Source organism: Mercenaria mercenaria, chromosome 10, assembly GCF_021730395.1.
Source record: "Mercenaria mercenaria strain notata chromosome 10, MADL_Memer_1, whole genome shotgun sequence".
Taxonomy (NCBI): Eukaryota; Metazoa; Mollusca; class Bivalvia; order Venerida; family Veneridae; genus Mercenaria; species Mercenaria mercenaria.
Window position 1 is genome coordinate 66,578,142 of NC_069370.1, and position 26,646 is coordinate 66,604,787.

The following is a 26,646-nucleotide window of genomic DNA, read 5'->3' on the forward strand; positions in this document are numbered from 1 at the left end:
TCATAAAACCATCATGTTACTAACTTTGATATCACTTCTTATTGATAATACAAATGTTAAATAACTTTGAACGTTACGGGGTTTCAAAACTGACATGGTGTAAACCGATTTCTTATTTTATTATGTCACTACAGGTACACCATACATATTCAAGGTAATACACATGTTAATCAAATTTTGGGATGCTGGGAAAATTTTGTAGCTTTATAAGCGTAGATCCGAATCTGACATGGCTGCGATTGTATAAAGGCAAGGAAATTTGGGTAAAATCACTTTTGTTGGGTATTTAACTGGTGTTGCCTTACCTGTCAATGAATTATAATTATGTGACAGTGCATTCAATGTGAAAAACGCAAGAAACGCAGCAGTCTGTCGGAAAAAATGTAATGGCGACTGAAAATGGCCGATGTCATCAACAACATGTGAAGGTATCGGAATGTGGTTATTTCCGGTTCTCGTAATATTTTGTTTTTAAGTGGCATCCTACGTGTTGATACTTCGATTGGTGTATTGCTAAATACACCAATTGGTGCATGATACACCGATCGGTGCATGATGCACCAATCGGGCAATATACTAGACCTGGTAATTAGAGCAACTCACAGTGTTGCAATCATACAAAACACATCCCTTATTTTCACATAGATATTGAGGATTTATCTAATGAGCACATGTGTTGGAAACACAATTTCAATACCGACTTGTGTATTGTAATAATGCTAAACTATCTCAGCCGTGACGTGTCCTTAAGGTAACTTGACATGAACAACCAAGATGGCGTCATGAAATTGAGGTTGGTCACATTATTTACTCGTATAGATGATATGCTTCTACAGAGGTCTAAAGATGCATTTTAATCATTTAATACACACATGTACAATTGTAAAAATGCATTTAATTTATAAAATTATAAAATCAAATGTTCTGAAACTCACCAAGAAAACTAGTCAATTTTTGTGCGCATTTTGCGGAAAAGTTATGTATCCAAACTGAAAATAATTTATATTCTCATATCTTTGAATAAGTCCTTCAGGTGCTCCACCTATGCACAAAAGTACTTATCCACTGAGTTTTATGCTATTTGCTCTGGAATTTCATCAGTAAATTATAAATTTCAATATTTTGTTGCAAACAAAATCAGTAACAAGGGGCTATGCAATTCCAAAAATATGTTTATCGTAAAACTCACCCAGTCCTATGAACGGAAAATGAACCCAAACATAGCTGATTTTGGGTATATTACATTATGTTTTATGACCCTTGCATGTTCAAATGCAGAAATCCTCATCTAAACTGGCTCTATATTTTTTGGGAGGCAACAGAAAATGTACTTTATCAATAACATTAAACATACATTAATTTAGTATGGCCTAAGATCCACGCTTTCCATGAGATTTCCATGTAAGTAAGTAAAGTTTTGACATTGTGGGTTATTCAAACAGTAGCAAACACATTTGAACTAGGACACAGATTGAAAAGATTGTAAACGTTTTATAAAATTAAAATATAAACAATGTAGAATTACTAAGAAATGAACACATCACTCAAAACTCTTAATATGTGAGAATGTAAAGTCTCAGAAATAAAGACAAAGTAAACTTACATGTACCTTGAATTTTTTTAATGACCCTCATACTGCAAGCAGGTTTCAACTTTTTAGGGTGTAAAATATAGAAATTTATAATTTACTGATGAAATTCCAGAGCAAATAGCATAAAACTCAGCAGATAAGTTCTTTTGTTCATAGGTGGAGCACATGAAAGACATATTCAAAGATATGAGGATATAAATTATTTTCAGTTTGGATACATAACTTTACTGCAAAATGTACACAAAAATTGACTAGTTTTCATGGTGAGTTTCAGAATATTTGATTTTATATTTTTATAAATTAAATGCATTTTTACAATTGTATATGTGTGTTTTAAATGATTAAAATGCATCTTTAGACCTCTGTAGCAGCCGATCGTCTATAGGAGTAAATAATGTGACCAACCCTAATTTCGTGACGCCATCTTGGTTGTCCATGTCAAGTTACCTTAACTTTTTGCATGAAGGCACTTTATTCACGAACCACTGCACCCAAGACCTTCAAACTTCACATGCTGATAGTACTTATTGAGTACACGACCCCTATTGACTTTTGGGTCACCAGGTCAAAGGTCAAAGCACTGCGGGGGGGCATTTGTCACCATTAGTGACAGCTCATTTCTTTCTTTTTTCTGTTTTTTTTTGGTACAGTTTACACTTGCACATAACTGATGCAATATTTTGTTTATTTCACCCCGCACTAACCTTCACCTTGTGTGTGTGTAAGCAGATACTGAAAGTGACATTGAGGAGGATGAAGAGGAAGAAAATGGGTCAGAGAAAGGTCTGTATGACTCAGACACTTTAACTTTATGTCTGCTTCAATTGGGGAAAGATTAGATGAAGAAAGTTCAGTAACTTCCTGTTGGTATTTTTATGGAAAACATGAAAATAAAATAAAAATGGATAATTCTCAAACTTGCAAAAGTTCAGCATTTTGTCAGAAATTTTTTTAATCATGTTAGTTGCTCTTCTGCAGAATTTTTTCAAGATCTTTCTGAAATTTGGTGTTGTTTAAATAGTTTAGACAATAGCGTACCTTCTGGTAACATATTTCAATGTGTTAAACAATTGATTAAAAAGTTAATTTAACTAAGCCTTGAATATATTTCAATGTGTTAAACAATTGATTAAAAAGTTAATTTAACTAAGCCTTGAATATATTTCAATGTGTTAAACAATTGATTAAAAAGTTAATTTAACTAAGCCTTGAATATATTTCAATGTGTTAAACAATTGATTAGAAAGTTAATTTAACTAAGCCTTGAATATACTAAAACATTAACATTTGTTTGTTTAATGACCAAGAAATGTCTCAAGTGCATGATGACAGCTATAACAAAACTTTAAATATCATTTTTAATCTGTTATTGTTTAAACAACATAAGGTTAACAGGCAAATGTGTGATCTTGTACAAGTTCATAATTCAAACTGCACTTCAAACAAAATAGATGTACTTTTTGGATCTTTTAATCCCTGAGCCTAATTCACTATGTCTAACTGTTGCATCATACAATTCAGTAAAGCTCCTTCACCATACGTATGAACCACCCTCCACCGCATTTCATTGGAACCATGTTACCCAGTGAACCTTTTAACTGTTCTGTCACTTTGTATTAACTCTAGTAAATACTTTGTGTAGTGTTTTACTGAAGACACTTGACAGAAGACTTTATACTTAAAGTCAATAGTTCTCCACCCTGTTTTCATATAGGGAAGTTGTAAACTAATTTCACAGAAGGAAAAATGAAGATCTAAGGTAAAACTGGTGGCACATACATTAATGAAATGGAGTTAAAACTGGCAGTTACCAAAACACAACAGAATAACATGTTTTTACACTAGAAATGATGGTTATTTCAGCTGAGAAAGTACTGGATGGAGATAAGAGCTTGCGGCTGGAAGAGCAAGCCATGGTTACAGCTCTACGAGATTCCTTCTTGCCCCGCATGGTTGGTAGGGATGCTAGTGTGTTTGTTACACTTGTCAGTGATGTCTGGCCCATGGTAGATATCCCAATGGTGTTTGGTGGAGATGAAGATGTCATGGATAAACTGCCAGAAAGTAATTCTCGTGTCAGCTCTAAAGGTTCCAGTAGGATCAGAACTGCTAAAAGTCAGAGTTCGACAAAATCTGTGAGAGGTAAGGATTCACTGTTATCTCATCCTGCATAGAACACAGTACTTATTAGGAAAAATCTGTTTGGATTTCATTGTGGTGGTTGAAACTGTAGAAAAAATGTATTTATGTTTTAAAGACAGATTAAACCATTTTCAAAAAATATGATCGACATAAAAGAAAGCAATAGCTTTTCTTATATATTTCATGAACTTCACATTATTTGGAAATTTTGTTTATCAGTCTTTCATGAATTAACAAAAAAAAAAAAAAGTAAAGTTTTTGTGTTCTATCTGTCCGATATTTGTCAGAGGTTCCAGATATGCAGACTTTTCAGACATATTCTCTAAGTATTCCTGTCTTCTTTTCATACATGTTTAAAACCTATGGTACAATGCTTCTGCTCTTATTGGGGTTCAGTTTCTCTAATAAATAGTGTGGAAGAATACTCTCTTTGGAGGTTTTGAATTAATTTTAATCATTTTAGATCACCATTGCCCGCAGAATGTTTCTATTTATCCATACCTTAATAGTAACATTTTTGTACAGTGTTTAGAAACTATTTATGAATAATTTAGTAGCCTTAGAAACTCTTCCCTCGTATAATGTGGTATTATAATACATAAATTACTTCAGCCACCATTATTGTGTATGGAAAAGTATTATGTAATTTGAAGTTTTTGGATTAACTCTCATCTTCACAAATTTTCACAGAATATACAGATGTTACTGCAGGTGGCTCACCAACAGTTTTTACTATCTACTAAGTTTCTAGGGAGAAACTATTCTTTCGAACAAAATAGAAATGTGATTTTTTTTTGCATTCATATTTTTGCATAACAGGCTTGATATCTCAAGAAAAAAAAATTAATGGATCCATTATAGCATCAAATGCAAAAATGTTAAGATCTATACTCTTGTTTTCTTTTCTCAGATGAGAAAAAGGGTTTATTATATGGCAAGTATAAGAAGAATATCCCATGTTTTATCGCAATTTCTTAGTTTTAGAAGCACATTTAGTATTATTTCAAATGTGTAGAGTATTGCGTTATCTTAGCTGTGCTAATTACTGCAAACCTGCTTTACATTGCTGCATTGATGCAAAAGTCTATTCAAATATTGTTGGATGAATTGTTAAGTGGCAAAAAAAATGAATGATAAATTCTTTGAAAAGGTGAAAGCCATGGTAAGCAAACATTAACCTCTCACTAATCAGAATTTAACTGCTTCTCTTGTAAGTCCCCTACTGGTGAAAAACGGGAGGGGGCGTATGGTTGACTGTTCTTCTCTTGTAAGTCCCCTACTGGTGAAACATGGGAGGGGGCGTATGGTTGACTGTTCTTCTCTTGTAAGTCCCCTACTGGTGAAACACGGGAGGGGGCGTATGGTTGACTGTTCTTCTCTTGTAAGTCCCCTACTGGTGAAACACGGGAGGGGGCGTATGGTTGACTGTTCTTCTCTTGTAAGTCCCCTACTGGTGAAACACGGGAGGGGGCGTATGGTTGACTGTTCTTCTCTTGTAAGTTCCCTACTGGTGAAACACGGGAGTGGGCGTATGGTTGACTGTTCTTCTCTTGTAAGTCCCCTACTGGTGAAACACGGGAGGGGGCGTATGGTTGACTGTTCTTCTCTTGTAAGTCCCCTACTGGTGAAACACGGGAGGGGCGTATGGTTGACTGTTCTTCTCTTGTAAGTCCCCTACTGGTGAAACACGGGAGGGGGCGTATGGTTGACTGTTCTTCTCTGTAAGTCCCCTACTGGTGAAACACGGGAGGGGGCGTATGGTTGACTGTTCTTCTCTTGTAAGTCCCCTACTGGTGAAACACGGGAGGGGGCGTATGGTTGACTGTTCTTCTCTTGTAAGTTCCCTACTGGTGAAACATGGGAGGGGGCGTATGGTTCAGGGCTCCAGAAATTTTGATAACTCAATCGGTCCGAAACAAAAATCCTGACATCGGCCCTACCCCACCCACCGCATTCCCAATATTACATATTTTGTAAAACGTGATAGGGTAAAGAAATAAGCATGTCATGCATTAAAACTGTGTTACCAGTCACCGCGCGTTACCATACAATGAAGACAGTTATTCAGTGTTATGTGTGATCGTTACTTTGTTTAAATTTCGATGTTTTTCCGAGATAATACGAGGCATTGACATCGTGTGCGTAACTAGTCTAAAAGCCAACGCACGTGACTTCAATACCGTATACACGGCAGATACTTTCTGATGTTTCCTCATTCTTTGACGGAATTCTATAAAATACAATGCGTCAAAGTGAGTTACACGACACATATTCTCTGTTAAACAGCCTCAGTATTTAAAGAATACTCTGCCGCGGACCGAATGTGTACGTTATTTGAACGCTGAGATCGAATTTCCCGCATGTATAGTACCAAAACGTCACGCGGGTTGGCCACGGATATTTCATTTCACTTACGTTGTACTTCAATAAGCAACTACATTTTATAAAGTTATATGTTCTCTTCTGATGTAAACAAAATTTCATTTTGAAACGTTTTTTAAAAGACCGAGTTGATAAACAGTGCCGCTCCGGTTTTCTTTATCATTCGTGGTTGCCCATCCATTTTTTTGTTTTTTGTACAGTCGGGTTGCAAAGACGACTTTCTGCATTTGTTTCAACTGGAGCCCCAACAAATGAATCATGTAATTTTTTCAAATCAAGTAATTATAAAAATTATTTTTATCGGTTTTCCGTGTGATGTCTCATTAAATCAAAAACCTATAATGTACAATTATAACTCTTTGATTAAATGCAGCGACCATTTGTTTGTTACCGTGATCAAACATAGCCTTTTGAAATAAACCATCCGTCGGATTCTAAATAAAAGAAGTGGATCCCCGTCGAAATGATTTGGATCCAGTCAGAAACGTTAGGAAACCAGTCAAAAATGTTTAATACACCGCAGTCGGCTGTCTGCAAACATTTAAGGATGTGCCGCGCGAGCACTGATTGCGTCACGCGCTAATTACGGACCGATTATCAAAGTGACAATCAGACCGATTGACACGTTTATTGATTATCTGAAGGTGCGACCAACAATTTCCTACTTGGCAGGTGATCGTGTATTGAGATATAAGACCGAAATTTATACTTTTCTCCATTTTTACATGACCGATTTTTTTCGTTTTTTCACTTCACGAATCGGTCTGAAAAGTCAAAAATCGGTCCAAAACCGACAAACCGGCAAATTTCCGAAGCCCTGGTATGGTTGACTGTTCTTCTCTTGTAAGTTCCCTACTGATGAAACACTGGAGGGGTCCGGTTCGTGCCCAGTCTGTCCTTCTGTGGCAAAAAGTGGCCAAGTGGGATCCTGTGGTACAAATATATATAATTTTTCATGAAACTTCATAGATGCCGATTTTGAGAACATGCATGTCTTTTTATTCTGTTGCTGTGTTAAAAAAAATGTGGTTGCTATAGCAATGCTATAGCAGAAAAAAGTCCAAAAATATAACTAAAAATGTTGTGATAACTTGAAAAGTGCTATATATTTTTTCATGAAACTTGATAGGTGGCAGTATGCACGTCCTTTTATTTTGTTGCTGGGGCAAAAAAATGCGGTTGCTATGACAACAAAAATTCCAAAAATAGTTATTAGTAGTCCATGCTCTAATAGTCCAGTTGAAACTAAACATTTGAAATAAAAGGTAAATTTCATTTCATTACACCATTAATGATTAAAAGAAACGCTTATAATTTTCATACACTAATAGTTTCATTCATATTTATACAATTGTGGAAGGTAACTACCAGTAGGGGATGTATATTGTTGGACAGTAGTCTTACTTTTTCTATAACTACCATAATCAGTATCATATTTCAGTCATTGCATGTGTTCTGAATAGATTTTGGTTTTGTATTAAGGTCTTTAACAGTAATTTCTCAAAATTATTTGATATGTGAATCTTTGATTAACAGTCGAGAGCACGTTTAAAAACTAGTAAAAATGTTTTGAAATATTAACAATTTTAGGACTCCATGTAGAAATAATAGGTAAAATGAGTTCTAGTTGATCACCTGTTGTAGGTTCCTTCTAGTTAAAAGAAGTAATTGACTTAAAGGGGCATGTATACAGAGTGGAAAAAGAAGTGAAAATGTAAATGCAAACAACTGAATTTAGACAAAATCATGTATTGGTGTTAACAAAACATAGGGAGGAACTAATTTTACTGGTATATGATTACACTTGAAGAATATAATCTTGAATAGTACTGCTTTAACATATTTTCTAGACATTTTTATCTACTTAAAAAAGTTGTGATGCACATCTGGATGCATACCCCTTTAATTAGGTTTGAGCTTTTAAGTTTTCAACAGCAATATTATACAAGTTTTGCAGCAGTCTTTGTACCTCGTTGATCTGAGAGATAGAATAAAGATTACTAGCCTAAGAATATTTCTTTGAAATCATTTGATTTTGAGGGGATGAAAATTTGTTGCATTTTCGTAATAGGCATGCTTCTCAAGTTTTAAAGAGTTTTATGTATTTGTTGGGATTTTGATTTCATGGATTTATGCAACCATGAAATCACAAAAGTTGTTCCCCTATGAATGATAATGATTTTACATTACAGTCAAACCTGAGTAGAGAGACCACTGCTCAAGAAAGATCACCTTTTCCATTTCCCAAAGGGTGGTCTTTACTTACAGGTTTGACTGTATATGATTTTTATGCCCCCGAAGGGAGGCATATTAGTTTTCAACTGTCCATCCGTTCGTTCGTTCGACACAACGTTAACTTTTTGCATGAAGGCACTTTACTCGTGAACCACTGCACCCAGGACCTTCAAACTTCACATGCTGAAAGTACTTATTGAGTACACGACCCCTACTGACTTTGGGGTCACTGGGTCAAAGGTCAAGGTCACAGGGGCCAATGTTAACTTTTTGCATGAAGGCACTTTACTTGCGAACCACTGCACCCAGGACCTTCAAACTTCACATGCTGATAGTACTTATTGAGTACACGACCCCTACTGACTTTGGGGTCACCAGGTCAAAGGTCAAGGTCACAGGGGCCAATGTTAACTTTTTGCATAAAGGCACTTTACTCGCGAACCACTGCACCCAGGACCTTCAAACTTCACATGCTGATAGTACTTATTGAGTACACGACCCCTACTGACTTTGGGGTCACCAGGTCAAAGGTCAAGGTCACAGGGGCCAATGTTAACTTTTTGCATAAAGGCACTTTACTCGCGAACCACTGCACCCAGGACCTTCAAACTTCACGTGCTGATAGTACTTATTAAGTACATGATCCCTACTGACTTTGGGGTCACCAGGTCAAAGGTCAAGGTCACAGGGGCCATTGTTGCATGAAGGCACTTTACTCTCAAACCACTGCACCCAGGACGTTCAAACTTCACATGCTGATAGTACTTATTGACTACACGACCCTATTGACTTTGGGGTCACCAGATCAAAGGTCAAGGTCACCAGGTCAAAGGTCAAGGCGCTGCGGGGGCATTTGTCACCATTAGTGACAGCTCTTGTTTAAAAGTCAAGACACCCCTAAAATGATAGAGAAGTTTTAGGACGTAACTGGTTCTTGCTTGATTAGCAGAAAAGTTGGAAAATTCTTGCTTTTATGCTTGTTATAATTTCATCAAGAGATAAAAACTGTTTGCTAGTTTAACATTTCATTTTGTCATAAAATGCTTAGTTTATAAGACTTACATGGTCAGTAGTAGCTAGTTCAAATGTTAGAAGGATATTGCCAGACATTGATTTTGTTCTCCTTTTATCATGTGTTTGAAAATTATTATTATTGCCAATTTTGGTCTACTTATATCAATATTTAAACAAAGTTTATGCTTTAAGTTCTAACAGAAAGTTGCAAGAGCATTTCATTGGGGGAGTATTTAAACTATATAGGATGGTAGTTTGTTTTTCTGTCTGTATGTATGAATATATTAAAGGAATAAAATAAAAACTCAACAGCTATATTATTTTATCCACTTTTACTTAAGAAAAACCTTCTCACCTAATGTTTATTAGGTGAGAAGATTGATGTTTAAAGTACTGGGCTAGTAGCTGCATATATTTTTTTCTTGTCAGTTAACATATCCTTGTATCTCCTGAATGCTAAAATGCTAATATATTAATACAAGTAATATAACAACAAGCTTCTTCAGATGGCTTCATGCACTCTCTGCTCAAATTAAAGGCCAACATCAAGAGCTGGATAGGTTAAAAATGAAATTTCTGGGTGAAAAAAATATCAAAAGATAAAATTATATTTGCTAGACTTATAGATTGTAAATTAAACTGTTATATGGATGGCGATAGCTGTATTCACTTGATGAATTTACCTTTATTTCAGTGTAACATATTACTTTAACTTTTTTGCATCATTTCTCAAAAGAAAAATAAAGTTAGTTTGATTATTTTGAAGGATAAAGGACATTCACATTGTCATGTTCTCAATTTTATTTTACCAACTGACCGTTAAGTCATTTATCAAAATTGTGTGTTTCATCTTATAGAATCTATAAACTTGAACACACCTGTGGTGAACATGACACAAGGGGACAGATTTGCATACATTGATCCAAACCAGAAGCAGACATTAGAAGATATACAAGATGCTATTGCCGTGGCAACAGGTGACCTAGGACTACTTCCAGGTGTCGCGTTCCAGGCTAGAGTTGCTCAGTTGGCACAACTCAATGCTGCCCATCAGACTGTAAGATTTGTTCTTTTACAATAGATTACATTTGAAGGATCTCATTTTATTTGAGATGTAATTTCAGTGTGGAATCCTAGGATTTTATCTTGATATGCTGAAGCGTGACACAATTACCACAGTCAGGGATCATCCTATAGGGCAATTCAGGCGATATTGTTGCTGTAAAGTTGGCCACTTCGCCTAATTATCGCCTCCAGGTGAAATCCAAATTGCCGAGCTTTCAGACCATTTTAATCTGTTTACTTAAAGTTGTAAAACAGCTTTGAAACTTTGCACACCTGTTTATCATAATTGTATAAGTAAGTAGAATAAGAACCATAACTCTAACCTGCATTTTGTCCAAATTATGGAACCAGTACTCTTTTCTTAAATATTATCTAGCACTTGCAGACAAGCGATGGCACCTGCTGGCGGTGTTCTTGTTTCATTTCAAATAAGAAATTGCCATTATTTAGTAAGAAATGTCTTCTTATTTTGTTCACAGATATTTGTAGTAGGTCCAGCAGGCTGTGGTAAGAGCGAATGTATTAAAACATTCGCTGTAGCTGAAAGAGAACGAGGAAAAACAATCAGCGTACAGACTGTCTTCTCAAAAGCTGTTGAATCAGAGGAGCTTATGGGATATTTTGATTCCAAAACAAAGTAAGACTGCAAATACAAATGTGCATTTATATTAAATGAATCCACTTGATAAAAAGTGTATGATACATGTACTTCTAGCACGTGAAAGATAGTTATTGGATTCACAAGATATTTATGTGCAGATGCTGTATGCTATTTTGTATACATGTGCATTTGTAATTCAAGCCACACAGTTTGTTCTGTAAACAACACTTCTGAAAGGGCAATCACCTTGCTACAAAAGAAGAGAATAAATTAATGAGCCATGCCATGGGAAAACCAACATAGTGGCTTTGCGACCAGCATCCGCGCAGTCTGATCAGGATCCATGCTGTTTGCTAACAGTTTCTCTAATTGCAATAGGCTTTAAAAGCGAACAGCATGGATCCTGACCAGATTGTGCGGATGCGCAGGCTGGTCTGGATCCATGCTGGTTGCAGATCCACTATGTTGGTTTTCTCATGGCACAGCTCAGATGTTCTTTTCCTTTTGATAAAATTCCTCTAAACTAACCTCTTCTGAGCAACAACATCTGTTCAGTGCACACCTTTGAATTTTACCCAGAGGTGCTCACTTGAGACAAATTGCACTGTATTGGCATTTTTACCAGGATGTTGCAATTTTAGTTTTATTATAGTAACAAATACAATACCTTCTATTTTTGTTAAAAATGGAAGACATCAGTTTTCATGTTCTATCTGCAACCATTTCCTTATGAAAAATCTTATTATGCCAATTTAATATTTGTAACATGTCTGAGTTACAAATATCTTCTGTTTATATTGAATATTACACTTTCATTCTTAAAGATCTGTAACCAAGTCATTAATTTTGTTTATTTACAGGGAGTGGAAGGATGGTCTGTTTGCATCATTACTGAGGAAGTTTTGTGTGCAGCCACCAAACTCAAATTACAGTTATAAAGCCAAACCTGTCATGAAGATCATGCAGCTTGATGGAGAGGTGTGTCACTTTTCACAATTAACTATACTATATAATGGTTACAAAAAAGTCATTTAAATATGTACGATAAAGGAAAAAAGTTCCATTTTAACTCAATATTAGATTTTCTTGAATGAAAAATGTTTCCCTAACTTCTGAAGTAAAAGTGACAGTTTACTTAGATCTGCTCTGATTAGGTTTTGATATATTGTATTTATCAAAAACGAAAATTTTTCAACCCAGTAAAATGATTCTGCTGTTTGAATATTACTTGGAGCCCTTGGGGCCTTTTTCACAAAAGTTTCATCCTATCTTTTCTAAGTAAGACATTTTAAAATACTCTTCTGTCATAGGAACCTGAAACATTCTACAAAGAGGTCCATAACTCTACTTTATGACAGAATTATCTTATTTTAGTTTTGTTCAGGTTATACTAGTTGTCATAGTGGAATAGTTAAAACAAAAATACTTAAAATGATCTTCATGAAACAGAGTTCACCTAAAGTGCATTACATTATATAGATTACTGTTTTTTTTAATGTGGCGGTTGAAAAGAGATGATCTATATTGTCTCTTTAATAATAAAACATACCTTTCGCTATACATATGTTTTTTTGTTGTTTTTTTTAAATATATAGGCGGACCATGGTCAGTTAGAGCTGTTACAGAGTATCTTGATGAACTGTGGATCAATGGTCCTTGGTAACAATGAGAGAATTGCAGTACCAGATACACTTAGATTCATGTGGGAGGTGTGTAAAAACATTTTCTTTTCAATTTTAGTTTGCTTGTGCTAAGCTTACTAATGTAAATAATTACAAAAATCTTTGAATTGCACTTGACCATTATAAATTTGTATTTTATTGACCAACAGAGACGTGTATTGTCTGTTAGCTGGATGTGTTAGTTTTAGACTCTCCTTCTGCACTATATAGGTCTCTATATATTCTTTCTGAAGCATTGAGACTTTTTGCATTAAAGCTGTCTCTCATTTTGTTAAAACGTTGAAAACCTGAGTTATTAGATTGGGGTATGTCGTTGGTCGGGCGGGCGGATGGGCGGCGTCAAACTGGTGTTTCCGGTCAATAACTTTTGTTTCGGTAAAGATATTTGAATAAAACTTGGTATGTATGTAGCTTATATCAAGACAAAGGCTGGGATTGATTTTGGGGTTTCTGGGATCAAGGTCAAGGTCACTGTTACTTAAAATAGAAAAAGGGTTTCCGGTCAATAACTTAACTTGGGAATGAGCTATCATGATGAAACTTGGTGTATAGAAAACTTATATAAAGTTGTAGCTTGGGATTGATTTTGGGGTTTCTGGGATCAAGGTCAAGGTCATTGTTACTAAAAATAGGGTTAGGGTTGGGGTTGTGCTTTAAAGTTAGGGTTAGGTTTAGGGTTAGGGTTGTGCTTTAAAGTGGTGCACTGTGATTCAGTATACTTTTTTATTCTTATGAAAAGTGTTGAAAACCTGGTTTCGTGGCATTGCCGCGTTTCACTTATGAATCAGAAAGTATTCCTAACAAACATATAAACAGAAGTAAAAAAGAGCTAAATTTTGAAATACAATGCCCACATACAAAATGTATTTTAAAGTGAAGCTGTGAGATTGAGACATTTAATATATTAAATATTATTCCAAGGTTTATAAAACCCTGAGACAAGTCCTAAAATGCATCTCTACCATTGGTCAATTTCAAACTCAAGTTCAGATACGAGAGGTTTGAAACTGATTCCAACATCATAAAACTGACTGGAGACCAGTCTCAGAATGTATGTCTGCCATTGGTCAATTTTAAACTTGAATTTATACACAGCCAATCAGATGCTAGTTATTTAAGACTGGTCTCCAATTTTTATCTGACTCTCCTTTCAGCTTGAATCACTTGCCAAAATGAGTCCGTCACTGCTAGCTAGTGTAGGGGTGATGGTAATGAGTAATACAGATGTTGGCTGGCAACTCATGCTTGTACAATGGTTGGAACGTAGACCAGATACAGACAAAGACCTTCTTACAGGTATGCTCTTAATTCTTATAAGTAGGTTTTCAGAGGTGAGCTAATATTTCCAAAGATTTATTAAGGTGTATTTATATTTCTGTAGTCCAACAGTGTTGATACTAGTTGGACTATGTATTGAGGCCCTTGGTATGTGTAAACTGGAATCACACAAGCTTTAGGAACCTTTTCTGTAGCCAAAGTTGTAAACCTTTCTTGAATGAAGCTTTACTCCAGTGTGAACTGCTTAAGCAGCATTCACTACACATGTTCTAAAATTGAAGTCTATAAAAACGTTGTCAGTTAGACAAAAAGAACTTGTGCCTTAGAGCATCAAAGTCAGACACTTAGTCTAATAGAAGTTCTTTTTTAATGATCACCTTACATTTGTCATATTTATAGGTTTCTGTGATGTGTATATCTACAAGACAATCAACTACATGAGTGAGTGTACGAGACCTCACATGTTTACTAGTGCCAAGTCACCATACCCACAGTTCAAGAGAGCAATAATTCATACAGTGGAGAACATGATCATGACTTTTACCACATTGTTAGATGTAAGTCAGTTTTCATTATTTATTGAAGTTAACACCAGTGAGTAAAAGTTGTGCGAAATGTTTTGAGTAATAAATGTAAAACATTCACAAGTTTTGACTACAAAATTGCAGCTAATTTATTGCAAATTTGACCAATACACACAAACTTGCTCAGGAGACCAATCCATTAAGAAGCCACTTGCATTCATATACTACTTTTTCAGTTGTTGGAGAACAAATATTTTTTTTTAAAAGAAAATTTTTGTTCAAACACCACTTTTGCCCTTCCAGTAGGTAGACTTTTATTGCAAGTTGTATTTTAACCAAAAACCTAAAAGACAACTTTTTGTTTGTCCCTTAGAGGCTGCTTTAAACATGTTCAGCTGTAATCTAATTTTGCCTACTTGTATAATTTCTTATACTGATATTTTTTCCCTGTCTTAAACAGACCATTGTGAACCCATACCCAGATCTGAGTGATGTCGAGTTTGAGAGATATTTCAACTTTGCATGTATTTGGGCATTTGGAGGTACAATAGAGGTTGAACATAGAGAAGCTTTCAGTTACTGGTGGAGAGAGCAGTTTGAACAACACATTGACTTCCCAGATGAAGGCTTGGTATGCCATGTTGATTTTATTTGACTTTTATCTAGATCCATATTAATGCAATACACATGTATAGAGTATTAGAAAAAAACAACAACACCATTTTGCTGAATGGTATTAAAAATACGATGGAAATTAAATTTTTAGTAGAAAAATCTGGAGAACTGGGAGAATTTTTCTGTGTATAATAATTTGACTTATGGTTTCATCCCAGGTGTTTGATTTTATGGTGGATACAGAAACACATGAGTTTGTGAGGTGGACAGACATTATGCCAGCATACAGTGGGACACCCCACATTGGCATTCCGTCCGATGCCTTTGTACACAGTGTGCAGATAGAGCAGATTATGACTATACTGGGATTACTGACTGATGCCGGTAAATCGGTGCTCCTTGTTGGAGAAAACGGTTGTGGTAAAACAGCGATAGTGAATGAGAGGATTAGAACAGTGTGCTCTGGTGAAGTGGCGGAGGTCCTTTCTCTCACTGTGCAAGCTAACAGGTATTTCACAGCACGCTGTTAATACTACAGTTCAGTGAGGCTGATATGGTCAAGTTGTTACTAAGCTACTAATCACTAGCCTCTGTCGGTTCAAGCCCTGCATACATGGGATGTTGTATGAGGAAGCCGTCTCACTGGCTTGTGAAAGGTCAGTGGTTCTACCATATCTATGTCGGGAATAATGTCCGTAAGAGCTCCTGTGGCTTTTCTACATCATTAAAGTTAGAAAGTCTAATAAATATAACCTAAATTGTGTCTGTGTCACTTAAAAACAGTAATTTTGTACAGTATGGATTTACAGAATAATTTTAGAACGTGATAAAAAGCAGAACTAGTACTGTAGAGCTGGTTATGTAAACATGGCAAATTTGCTTTCTTCGAGAATATTATGATAAGCTCCTGCACATCTAAGTTGATAAGTCAACCCTGTGTGTTTGTCGACTGGAGGATACACACCCTTGTAAATGTCAAAAATTATTTTATGAGTTTGACTTAATGTGTGATAATTTGACACTGTGTTTTGGGTTTTGACAGGTTTACAAATTCCAAGCTGTTGTATGACCGTCTGGATGAGAGACTTGAATGGAAGCATGGTAGGACATATGTACCAAAGGGCAACAAAAGACTTCTATGCTTCGTGGATGATGTCAACCTATCAATGGTACTGTTTCACTTAAAAAATTGAGATATAGTTTTGGAGGGCTAAAGGGAGATCTAATTTCTCTAAATATTTATGAATGTCTATTCACCACGCTTAGAATTTCAAACATGTTAACGAAGAAGATTCCTTGAAAGGTTACAATTTTTAAATCTGAAAAGATCATGAAAGCTACAGTGCCTAAATTCATGTCCAGATATATGATTATATATAAGATAACAAAGCAATGGCACCAGAGATTTATGGAGATCTGATATTTTTTCAACATTATCGAAACTGTATTTCCATCATTTGATTACAGGTTGACAAATGGGGAGATCAGACAGCTATTGAGTTGATACGAGAACATATAGACGATGGCGGCTTCTACAACCAGGACACACATGCTTGGAGATACGTGAAGAACGTGACATACGTGAGCACCGTGAATGCAAACACGACAGCTAACATACCTAAACTGAGCCAGAGATTCCTCAGGCACTTTGCCATGTTTGCAGTGCCATTCCCATCGTAAGATATACTTTATTTCAAATTATGTTGGTCTAATTTTCAAATTAATGGGAATAGATCTGGTAATAGTTAACCTAATTATGTTAAAGAGCTATAAACTCAAACTCCCAAGCAGTTTTATATACTATATTGTTATTATTGTTATTAAGGTCAGCTAACAAAACATTTATATGATTTTACAGGCGTGATTTTGTTACATTTCAAGCATTTAAGAGATAAGTATTTATTGTAACTGGGTAGTTATTACTTCCAGTGCTCAGTTGTAGGAAATATATTTTAAAGCTGCAAAAGAAATTCAAAACTTTTAAAGTGGCAAATTCTCTTCCTTGAAATTGTGTTTTACAGTTGAAATGTGAACAAATATCTTAGTCCTCATGTCTTTAGTTTATAAATATTGCTTCTATCATTATAAGAGTTTGAGAAAGGTATTGAAAATTATTACATCTCCTTATATAAATCACTATAAGACCAATGTATTTTACTGAGCTGAAGTCAAAATTTGCAGAAAATAATGAAAACTTACTTCTGATGACATGTAACAAAACACTGAATGGCTTGCCAGTCGTTGGTCAAAACTATTTGCCCTCCTCTTGACAGGCAAGCCATTCAATAACCATGTAATATCTGACCATAATGTGTGATATTCACCCTGTCACAGGTGTAATAATACTGATAGTGTTTTCTTCTGTTGAACATAGCAGTAAAAGTGTTATTAGACTTAAAAACAATAGAAATTATAATTCTTTTAACAGAAATTCTGAGCTGCAGACAATATTTACAACCCTGACTCACACGCATTTCATCACACCCGAAACAGCACAGGGAGCAACAGGAGTACATCATAGTAACTTTGATGAAAAGGTAACTTTAGTTTCCTGATTAATGGTCAAATTTGTTTCGCTGTTACTGGATTTTTGTCACATGTTGTGTAAGTCAGAGAAGATGCTGCAATGAAGTCATTGTTGAAACTAGAATGGCCATGGACATCTGTCCTAATGGTCACATTTTTGTATGCATTAGATAGCAGAACTCAACTGTATTGTGCTTAATTTTAACAATTTTGACATTATCAAGAAATCAAGAATGTGGTCTATAACAATCATTTAGGGCATTGTAAAATCTATAGTTTTGAAACAAAACCATTTCATACCTGTACACATGTATGAAGTAGCTTCAGTGCAAATAGGAAAACATAATGGTAAAAATACATTGTCATACTCTTTTGAAGGCTTTGAAGAGACAACAAGAGAATGAAGAAATACTGAAGAAATTGTTGTCCATGATCGTCCAGGTAACCATAGAGTTACAGGAACGACTTAGATCTATGTTCCTGCCAACCGCACAGCGATGTCACTACATCTTCACGGTCAAAGATCTCTCGTGTATTTTCAAGTAAGATCATTATTACAGTCATTTATTGGTGTTCCAGAAATGGATACAAAGGGAGTATGAAAATGCTGATTACAATGTAATGACAAATGTGTGGTTACTTACAAGTGTTCTATTTATTATTATTTTAACAGGTGTATTGCTTTATAGTTTGTTATAAAGAGTTTTTTGCCAGTAAAGACTGTCAAGTCTTTGTTCTTGTAAAGAGTTCTTTAACAAATGTGGAGGACTTGGTGCAGTGGAGGTCCAAGTGACATTTTAAAAGAAACTACTTCTTTGAAATTCAAGATGCTGTGAACTTTAAATCGAATAAAATCGGTAAAAAATTTGTTGAAAAGTGTTTGGTTATTTTTGCAGACAAAAACTTGCCTAGTTGATACAGTAGTTTATTTTCATTTTAGATATTATTAAGATGTTAATATATACTTCCTGATTTACAGGAATATTTGCCTGTCCTTACAACCTGGAGTAGCCAAGAAGAATTTATTGTTGCTATGGCAACATGAGTGTTACTGGGTATATGGACACAGAATGGTGAATGAAGTAGACTTCCGCCGCTTCAGACAAGCTTTTAATGTTTCCACCAAGAAAGAATTTGCAGATGATGAACTGGTATTAAATTTATTTCCAGTTTTAAATCATGATATAGGCTAATGGTTTTGCCTATCAGTGATATTCATGAAGCAAAGTTGACTTTATAGTTTTAGATTTTTATATTCATTAAAATGCATTTGATAAAATGTTTTGGATGTTCAATAATTGTTGAATTCTACCACAACAAGAATGGTTTACAGTCATGCTGTAAGTAATAAATATCTTCCAGTGTTAAATTATTGCTGTAAATTCCCACAGTCAGTAGATCTAACTTTAACTTGAGGATATGCTCTGATCCTATTTATGATTTTAGTAGAAAATCATCATTTGCAAAACCTGATTGAAATTTTGGATATTGTGTGTATTAATCTGTATTACTTAATCTGACTTAAAGGTTATTGAACTTGAGTTTAGAGACCAGTGGCAGAATGGAACCTTGTCATGAGTTGATATTAAGGCTGTACTTATAAAAAAAACAACAATAAAATGCTGAAGATTTGTGACTGTCAGTTTTTTGAGAGTGGAGCCTGTTCTTGCTGGATAACCAGATAGAACATATAATGCTTGTATTTCATGATTTTAAAAACTCCAAGTTACAGTTAATGAAGACTGGACCATTGTTTATATTTTAATAAATAAAATAGCACAGACTTTGGTAACAGAATTTTGCACTTTACGTGTCAGTTTCAGAAACTGTGGTTGAGACTTGAAGTAACCCTTTCAAATATATTATAGGTACAGACAATGATTAGAACAAGACAGCCACAGTTCAGTAACCTGATAGAACAGGACAGTGGCATAGTGACCGCAGGTATGATAGATACCCGGCACAGCACCAAGGTGTCGGAGGAGGATGCCAAGACTGACCTGTACAAACCGTTCAATAATCTCAATGAAGTGAAAGATCTGATGAGTAAAGGTGTGGAGGAATACAACAAAATACATCCCAGGATTAAATTGTCACTATACAAGGTATAAATATTGCCAGATAGCTTGAAAAAATTAACTCAACACTTAATAATATCCACTAGATAGATTTGACCATGCTGTTACATGAATAATTAAGTTTCCACTACATTTTTTTGTTTTGATTGTTTCTAGATTCTTCTTACCTGTCTGTAATGTACAGGGAGTAATATATGAACACGTATATAATCTTCAATTTTTATTGCAAGTGTGAATAAAAAGTCTTTTCAAAATAGTTGTTGTTTTTTCCCGGTAGTTTTATGATTCTGTTTTCAAACTATGCTCTCTTACCTCATCTATTTATAGTAAGTATAACAATTACCATATTACTAATCTTCAAGTATACAAACTTTAGCAACAACAAAAAGCAACATGATTTTTTGATCAAATGGAAACAGTTATATTTTTATTGTTCAGGCTGTGGTTGATCATGTATGCCGTCTGGCTCGTACTGTCGCATCACCCCATGAGAATGCTCACTGTGTCCTGGTAGCCGAGGGCAGCCCTGGTCAGTCTACGGTTGTGGTGAAACTTGCTGCCCATCTGTGTGGTTATACAGTATACCAGATCAATCCAGCACCACTTGGTTCAAGTATTGAATACAAGATGGAGCAGTTTAAAGCAGATCTTGTACAAGGATATACCAGAGCAGGAGCAAAGGTAGGCAGAACCTGTGTTGTTTGTTAATTGATGTGTCCATTGAATACCAAAAACTGTGATCTCACAAGAAATTAATTATTTACCTGCTTGTTTTTAGCTCACCTGTCACATAGTGACAAGGTGAGCTTTTGTGATCGCGCAGCGTGCGTAAACTTTTGCTTGTGACATCTCTAGAGGTCACAGTTTTCATGGGATCTTTATGAAAATGGGTCAGAATGTTCATCTTGGTAAATTCTAGGTCAAGTTCGAAACTGGGTCACGTGCGGCCAAAAAGTAGGTCAGTAGGTTTAAAAATAGAAAAACCTTGTGACCACTCTAGAGGCCATAATTTTCAATGGATCTTCATGAAAATTGGTCAGAATGTTCACCTTGATGATTTCTAGGTCAAGTTCAAAACTGGGTCACGTGCGGCCAGTAACTAGGTAAGTAGGTCTAAAAATAGAAAAACCTTGTGACCACTCTAGAGGCCATAATTTTCAATGGATCTTCATGAAAGTTGGTCAGAACGTTTACCTTGATGATATCTAGATCAAGTTCGAAACTGGGTCACGTGCCTTCTAAAACTAGGTCAGTAGGTCAAATAATAGAAAAACCTTGTGACCTCTCTAGAGGCCATATTTTTCATGGGATCTGTATGAAAGTTGGTCTGAATGTTCATCTTGATGATATCTAGGTCAAGTTTGAAACTGGGTCACATGCGGTCAAAAACTAGGTCAGTAGGTCTAAAAATAGAAAAACCTTGTGACCTCTCTAGAGGCCATATATTTCATGAGATCTTCATGAAAATTGGTCAGAATGTTCACCTTGATGATATCTAGGTCAAGTTCGAAAGTGGGTCACGTGCCATCAAAAACTAGGTCAGTAGGTCAAATAATAGAAAAACCTTGTGACCTCTCTGGAGGCCATATTTTTCATGGGATCTGTATGAAAGTTGGTCTGAATGTTCATCTTGATGATATCTAGGTCAAGTTCGAAACAGGGTCACGTGCCATCAAAAACTAGGTCAGTAGGTCAAATAATAGAAAAACCTTGTGACCTCTCTAGAGGCCATATTTTTCATGGGATCTGTATGAAAGTTGGTCTGAATGTTCATCTTGATGATATCTAGGTCAAATGCGAAACAGGGCCATGTGTGGTCAAAAACTAGGTCAGTAGGTCTAAAAGTAGAAAAACCTTGTGACCTCTCTAGAGGCCATACTTGTGAATGGATCTCCATAAAAATTGGTCAGAATGTTCACCTTGATGATATCTAGGTCAAGTTCAAAGTGGGTCACGTGCCATCAAAAACTAGGTCAGTAGGTCAAATAATAAAAAAACCTTGTGACCTCTCTAGAGGCCATTCTTTTCATGGGATCTGTATGAAAGTTGGTCTGAATGTTCATCTTGATGATATCTAGGTCAAGTTTGAAACTGGGTCAACTGCGGTCAAAAACTAGGTCAGTAGGTCTAAAATTATTAAAATCTTTTGACCTCTCTAGAGGCCATATTTTTCAATGGATCTTCATGAAAATTGATCTGAATGATCATCTTGATGATATTTAGGTCAGTTTCGAAACTGGGTCACGTGCGGTTGAAAACTAGGCCAGTAGGTATAAAAATAGAAAAACCTTGTGACCTCTCTAGAGGCCATATTTTTCATGAGATCTTCATGAAAATTAGTGAGAATGTTCACCTTGATGATATCTAGGTAAAGTTCAAAACAGGGTCACGTACCTTCGAAAACTAGGTCAATAGGTCAAATAATAGAAAAACCTTGTGACCTCTCTAGAGACCATATTTTTCAATGGATCTTCAAGAAAATTGGTCAAATTTTTATCTTGATAACATCTAGGTCAAGTTGAAAACTGGGTCACATGAGCTCAAAAACTAGGTCACTATGTCATATAATAGAAAAAACGACGTCATACTCAAAACTGGGTCATGTGGGAAGAGGTGAGCAATTCAGGACCATCATGGTCCTCTTGTTTTGAAGATGATATGGGTTTTTTTTGCATTGAAAATAAAGTTTATTGTTGCTATTTGAACAACCCTCATCTGTGCTTTCCGGTTCAGGTATGACCACAGCATGGTTTCAGTCACATGACCTTAGGGATGACAGCCAAACATTAATACCTCTTATCAAGAAGCATTGTTTAACTCATTCTACCCTAAAGCGTTATCTCTACTTCCACTCTGCTGATATTTATCTTTCAGCCACCTAGGAGGTTGATAAGCCAATCTACCCTTGAATACCAAGAGATGTTTTGAGAGATAACATTGATTTTGCAGATTTTTGCTTGGGATATTGTTATTAATTAGTGACATTTGACATCAAATATGTGTTAATTGGTATGGAATTTGCACTATTTGTAAGTAAATTGAAGTAGCTACACAACAAAGCTAATTTCATGCAGCTGTGTAAGTACAGTCATTTTTAACAGACTGTTGAATTAAAAAACACAATACCAATGACCATAACCTCTCATCAGATTTTGTTTTGGCTAAACAACGTTTATAGAATTCTAAATATTATCATGCACAGATCTAAACAACAAATAAGAACAATTCTTAAAAATAATTTTAAATAAACATTATTGTCATTTTCTAACACTGATTTTACTCAGTTATATATGCATGCAGGCAATCAAAACGTATCAAATAAAGTTATTTCTCATAAAAAATAGTGTATGTATTTAATATGAAGATGTAATAAAATGAAAATAAGTGAATATTTCAACTATCTTAGACAGAAACTATAAGTTTGAAAATGGGATTATTTTGGACTAATTTTCAGATAATGAAAATTTGAATTTTTAAACAATTTTGTAGAGTTTCTAAAGTGTCGAAATGATTGAGTTGTTATTAACAGTTTATTCTATAGATCAAGATTAGCACCAAATAAATAAATAAATAAATACCCACGAAGATGATTTTACATTTCATACACACATGAGCATTGTCATATCGCATAGGTAAAGATGAAAGGTCTCGTGTGCAAGAGTGGAATCTTACATGTAAAAAAAAATATTTTAGTTCTTTTCTTTTCATTATGATATAATCCACAATTCTACCTGTTTTGTCCAGGATGTGTTGTGTGCATCGTCACGACGAAACTGTGCGGTATGAAAATGTTAAATAATTTTATGAGTTTTTTTATGAGTTAATTTTTTTTGTTTTTTTGTTTTTGTTTTTTTTTTTGCATTTCGGTATGATGCGTACATATTATTTTTGTGCGGTAATTATGTACGTCTCTCTTTATTGAAGTGTGTTTTTATAACGATACCCAATTATTTACAATTCATTTTTTCCACACTCGAATGTTTAGATCCATATTTATAGGGAATATACTCAACGCCTTTTCTAGCTCCATAGCTGGGTTCTTATTTTTAACTCTGCTAAATTTTGACAGATCTGAAAGATCCCGCAGATGGAATTATTTGCCGTGTACCTGGTGTAGCGACGAACGACAAAGTTTATATTTTTGGGTTGCGTTATTTCAATTGTCATTGCTCAGTGAATCTTCGTTGATATTTATTTATTCATCTTTTTACTTATTCTTTTATGTTTTTTATGTTTCGATCATATAAAGAATCATCAGTAATTTTCAGGCTTCAAGAAATCACAAATTATTACTTGAACGACGCTCGCTTTTACAGCTTTCTTCAGTGAAAGCATTCATTTTTTCACAACATCCGCTTTTATTTATGTTTTAAAAACGTTATGCAACAAAAAATTTGATGTTCCAAGTTGTTAGAAAGAATTAAAAGAGTTTATTTAAGACCAATGAAATGTGACGACTGAAAGCGTCACGCAGAATTCAGAGCTATTACTATAAAGACGCATGTATGCGGCGTGCGGTTTCCAGATGTAGATAACAACACCGCCTAGAAGCGGCACGCGTTATACAGATAACAATCTGCCGATGCATTAATGCGTCGCACGGGCAGAATGAGTTAAAGGGGATCTTGATCTCTTTGTTTTCAAAAGAGACTTCTTGAAATTTATTACATGTGAAGTATGGAAAGATAATGCAGAAATAACTTTAAAGGAATATAAGGTAAAACAATAGATTGCATATTTATAGGGAGAGAAGATACTACTGCTGTTACATGAGGAGGAACTGCTGGCTGAAGATTTCCTGGTCTTCTTGATTGAGTTCATCACAGGGGGCGCCATCAGTCACTTGTTCCAGTATGAGGAGCAGACGACAATTATTAACTCTATAAGAACAGAGGTCACACAGGCCGGCCTCACTTATACCAGAGATGTGGCCTGGAACTTCTTCCTCAAGTATGTCAAAACTTCTTGCATCTACTGGCATAGCTTGATAACTGTGATAACTGAAACATGTTTTTATAACATTTTTGCATAACTGGAAGAAAGAAATGATGTGTTCTTTTGTCTAATATTAAGATGAATTAATGATTTGCCTTTTATTACATAGAAATGTTGAACTTTGAAACTGGTTATGCTAAACAGTTTTGTAATAATTGTTTAGCTTAGCTTTTATGAAATGTGTTTTCTTTCTCCATTTTTTTGATATGAAAATATGGATGTGGTCTAAAGTTTTGTTACGATTCTTTTCATAGAACTGTGAGGAACAATTTCCGTGTATGTCTGATAGCTGGAGATGGTGGCAAGAACTTTCAGCGCCGCTGTCGAGAGTATCCAGCCTTCACCAAAAATGTGAACTTTATCTGGTTCCCACACTGGTCCAAAACACAGCTTGTTGAGCACGCCATGTACCATTTACAAGGTGAGCACAATCTGCCTTGTTAGCTGTTTACAGTTATTCAGAAATAAATATATTCTCTATTATGCAGTTACTCTTTACCCTACCATACACAGCTTGGAAGACTGGCTTGTTTTTATTTGTCTGTTGTGATCAGAAGGTATCTTTTACAATTTGTTTCCTTCAAAAGACCGTCTAATGACTATAGGATATTCATGATTTACACTGTTCACAAGTATGTGCATACAAAAAAACAGCAGACAAACTACACTGTAATGAGTTGACATAGCTCAGCTTTTGGGGATTGCAGTCATTTCAGTACATAATACATATGATACAACATTTTGTAAGAGCTAGGTAGCCATTACTTTTGAACAGCTGATTTATATGTTATGATATTGTTGCAAATTATATATTTCTGCTATTATAGAAATGCCTTGGATGAATGAGGTACAGCGGGAAAATGTTGCCCACATGTTGGCGTCCATGCATCTAGTCCTCCGACAACAGGATGGTCAGGAAAGGGACTCTGGAGAATACAGACATGTGACAAACACATCATATGAAAAATTTGTGGAAAGGTAGAAACTATTCTGTTTACACATTATACCAATAAAACACAAAAGACTTTCACTTTTCAATGAAAAAAGTTTTGTAATTTTGAATTTTTACACATGTAAATAATTTCTATTGATCAAGAAATTTTTGTTATTTGATGTATGTAAACATAAGTTTTCTGTATATAGAATAATGATACAATTCCTGTTAAATCATATTTAATTGTCCCCTACTAATGTATTGCCTGAGGATTTTTCACCTAAGGGGTCTTATTGTTATCTTCTGTCAGCCTGTCTTTTGCAATGATTTAAAAAGTACAAGGTATATTTTTCATGCAACTTTGTACATAGAGATCAGAATTGAAAATTTGCACAAGTTTTTATTTTGTTGCTACATAAAAACATGTAGTTGTTATGACAACAAAAGATGTTTTAGTAATATGACAGAAAGTGAATCATGTGATGTTTGTTCTTGTGTCTGTCTGTTTGACTGTCATAAAAGATGTATCATGCTATTAAACAAACAAGAGATTGTGGTAGGTTGCATTAAAATAGACAGTCCTTAAAACATATATAGCAAAGTTAATTCATAGCTTTCACTTCTTCTTATGCTACTCAATAATATTGACTTGGATAAGTTAATATTAAAAATATAGAATTGAAAGCCATATTGCTGCCATAACAATAATTGCCAGTACCAGGAAAATATTGTTTATTACAGGTTTATGTCAATTGCCAACCACCGTAATGACAATGTACAACAAGATCATGATGCTGTAGCCACATCCTTACATCAGATACGACGAGAGAATGAAGTTGCCGTCAAACTTCGCAAGAACCTTGAACATGAAATGATTGTATTGGAAGAAAGGAAACAGGCAAGTAGTTAGCAAACTGTGGATTTAATTTACATATCTTAGGTCAAGTTTGTGTATAGTTTTGCAGACATGAACTAGTATCAACA

The 26,646-nt window shown here is 35.1% G+C and overlaps 1 protein-coding gene across 8 annotated transcripts in view; it reads left to right on the top strand.

Moving 5' to 3' along the window:
• Positions 1 to 26,646, top strand: part of LOC123561373 (uncharacterized) — a 115,940-nt gene that overhangs the window by 58,583 nt on the left and 30,711 nt on the right. For 3 of the 8 annotated variants that reach the window (XM_053553253.1, XM_053553255.1, XM_053553254.1), the window contains 23 exons: positions 2,321 to 2,374; positions 3,455 to 3,733; positions 7,706 to 7,726; positions 10,222 to 10,421; positions 10,909 to 11,066; positions 11,891 to 12,008; positions 12,626 to 12,739; positions 13,867 to 14,008; positions 14,390 to 14,547; positions 14,975 to 15,145; positions 15,348 to 15,637; positions 16,172 to 16,298; positions 16,597 to 16,805; positions 17,558 to 17,666; positions 18,034 to 18,197; positions 18,635 to 18,806; positions 19,524 to 19,760; positions 20,172 to 20,414; positions 23,478 to 23,513; positions 24,478 to 24,683; positions 24,983 to 25,149; positions 25,556 to 25,706; positions 26,404 to 26,560. In XM_053553253.1, coding sequence (XP_053409228.1) covers positions 2,321 to 2,374; positions 3,455 to 3,733; positions 7,706 to 7,726; positions 10,222 to 10,421; positions 10,909 to 11,066; positions 11,891 to 12,008; positions 12,626 to 12,739; positions 13,867 to 14,008; positions 14,390 to 14,547; positions 14,975 to 15,145; positions 15,348 to 15,637; positions 16,172 to 16,298; positions 16,597 to 16,805; positions 17,558 to 17,666; positions 18,034 to 18,197; positions 18,635 to 18,806; positions 19,524 to 19,760; positions 20,172 to 20,414; positions 23,478 to 23,513; positions 24,478 to 24,683; positions 24,983 to 25,149; positions 25,556 to 25,706; positions 26,404 to 26,560 — 3,683 coding nt within the window. The remainder of the gene's footprint in view (positions 1 to 2,320; positions 2,375 to 3,454; positions 3,734 to 7,705; positions 7,727 to 10,221; positions 10,422 to 10,908; positions 11,067 to 11,890; positions 12,009 to 12,625; positions 12,740 to 13,866; positions 14,009 to 14,389; positions 14,548 to 14,974; positions 15,146 to 15,347; positions 15,638 to 16,171; positions 16,299 to 16,596; positions 16,806 to 17,557; positions 17,667 to 18,033; positions 18,198 to 18,634; positions 18,807 to 19,523; positions 19,761 to 20,171; positions 20,415 to 23,477; positions 23,514 to 24,477; positions 24,684 to 24,982; positions 25,150 to 25,555; positions 25,707 to 26,403; positions 26,561 to 26,646) is intronic. The other 5 variants (XM_053553257.1, XM_053553260.1, XM_053553258.1 and 2 more) reach the window with 3 other exon arrangements.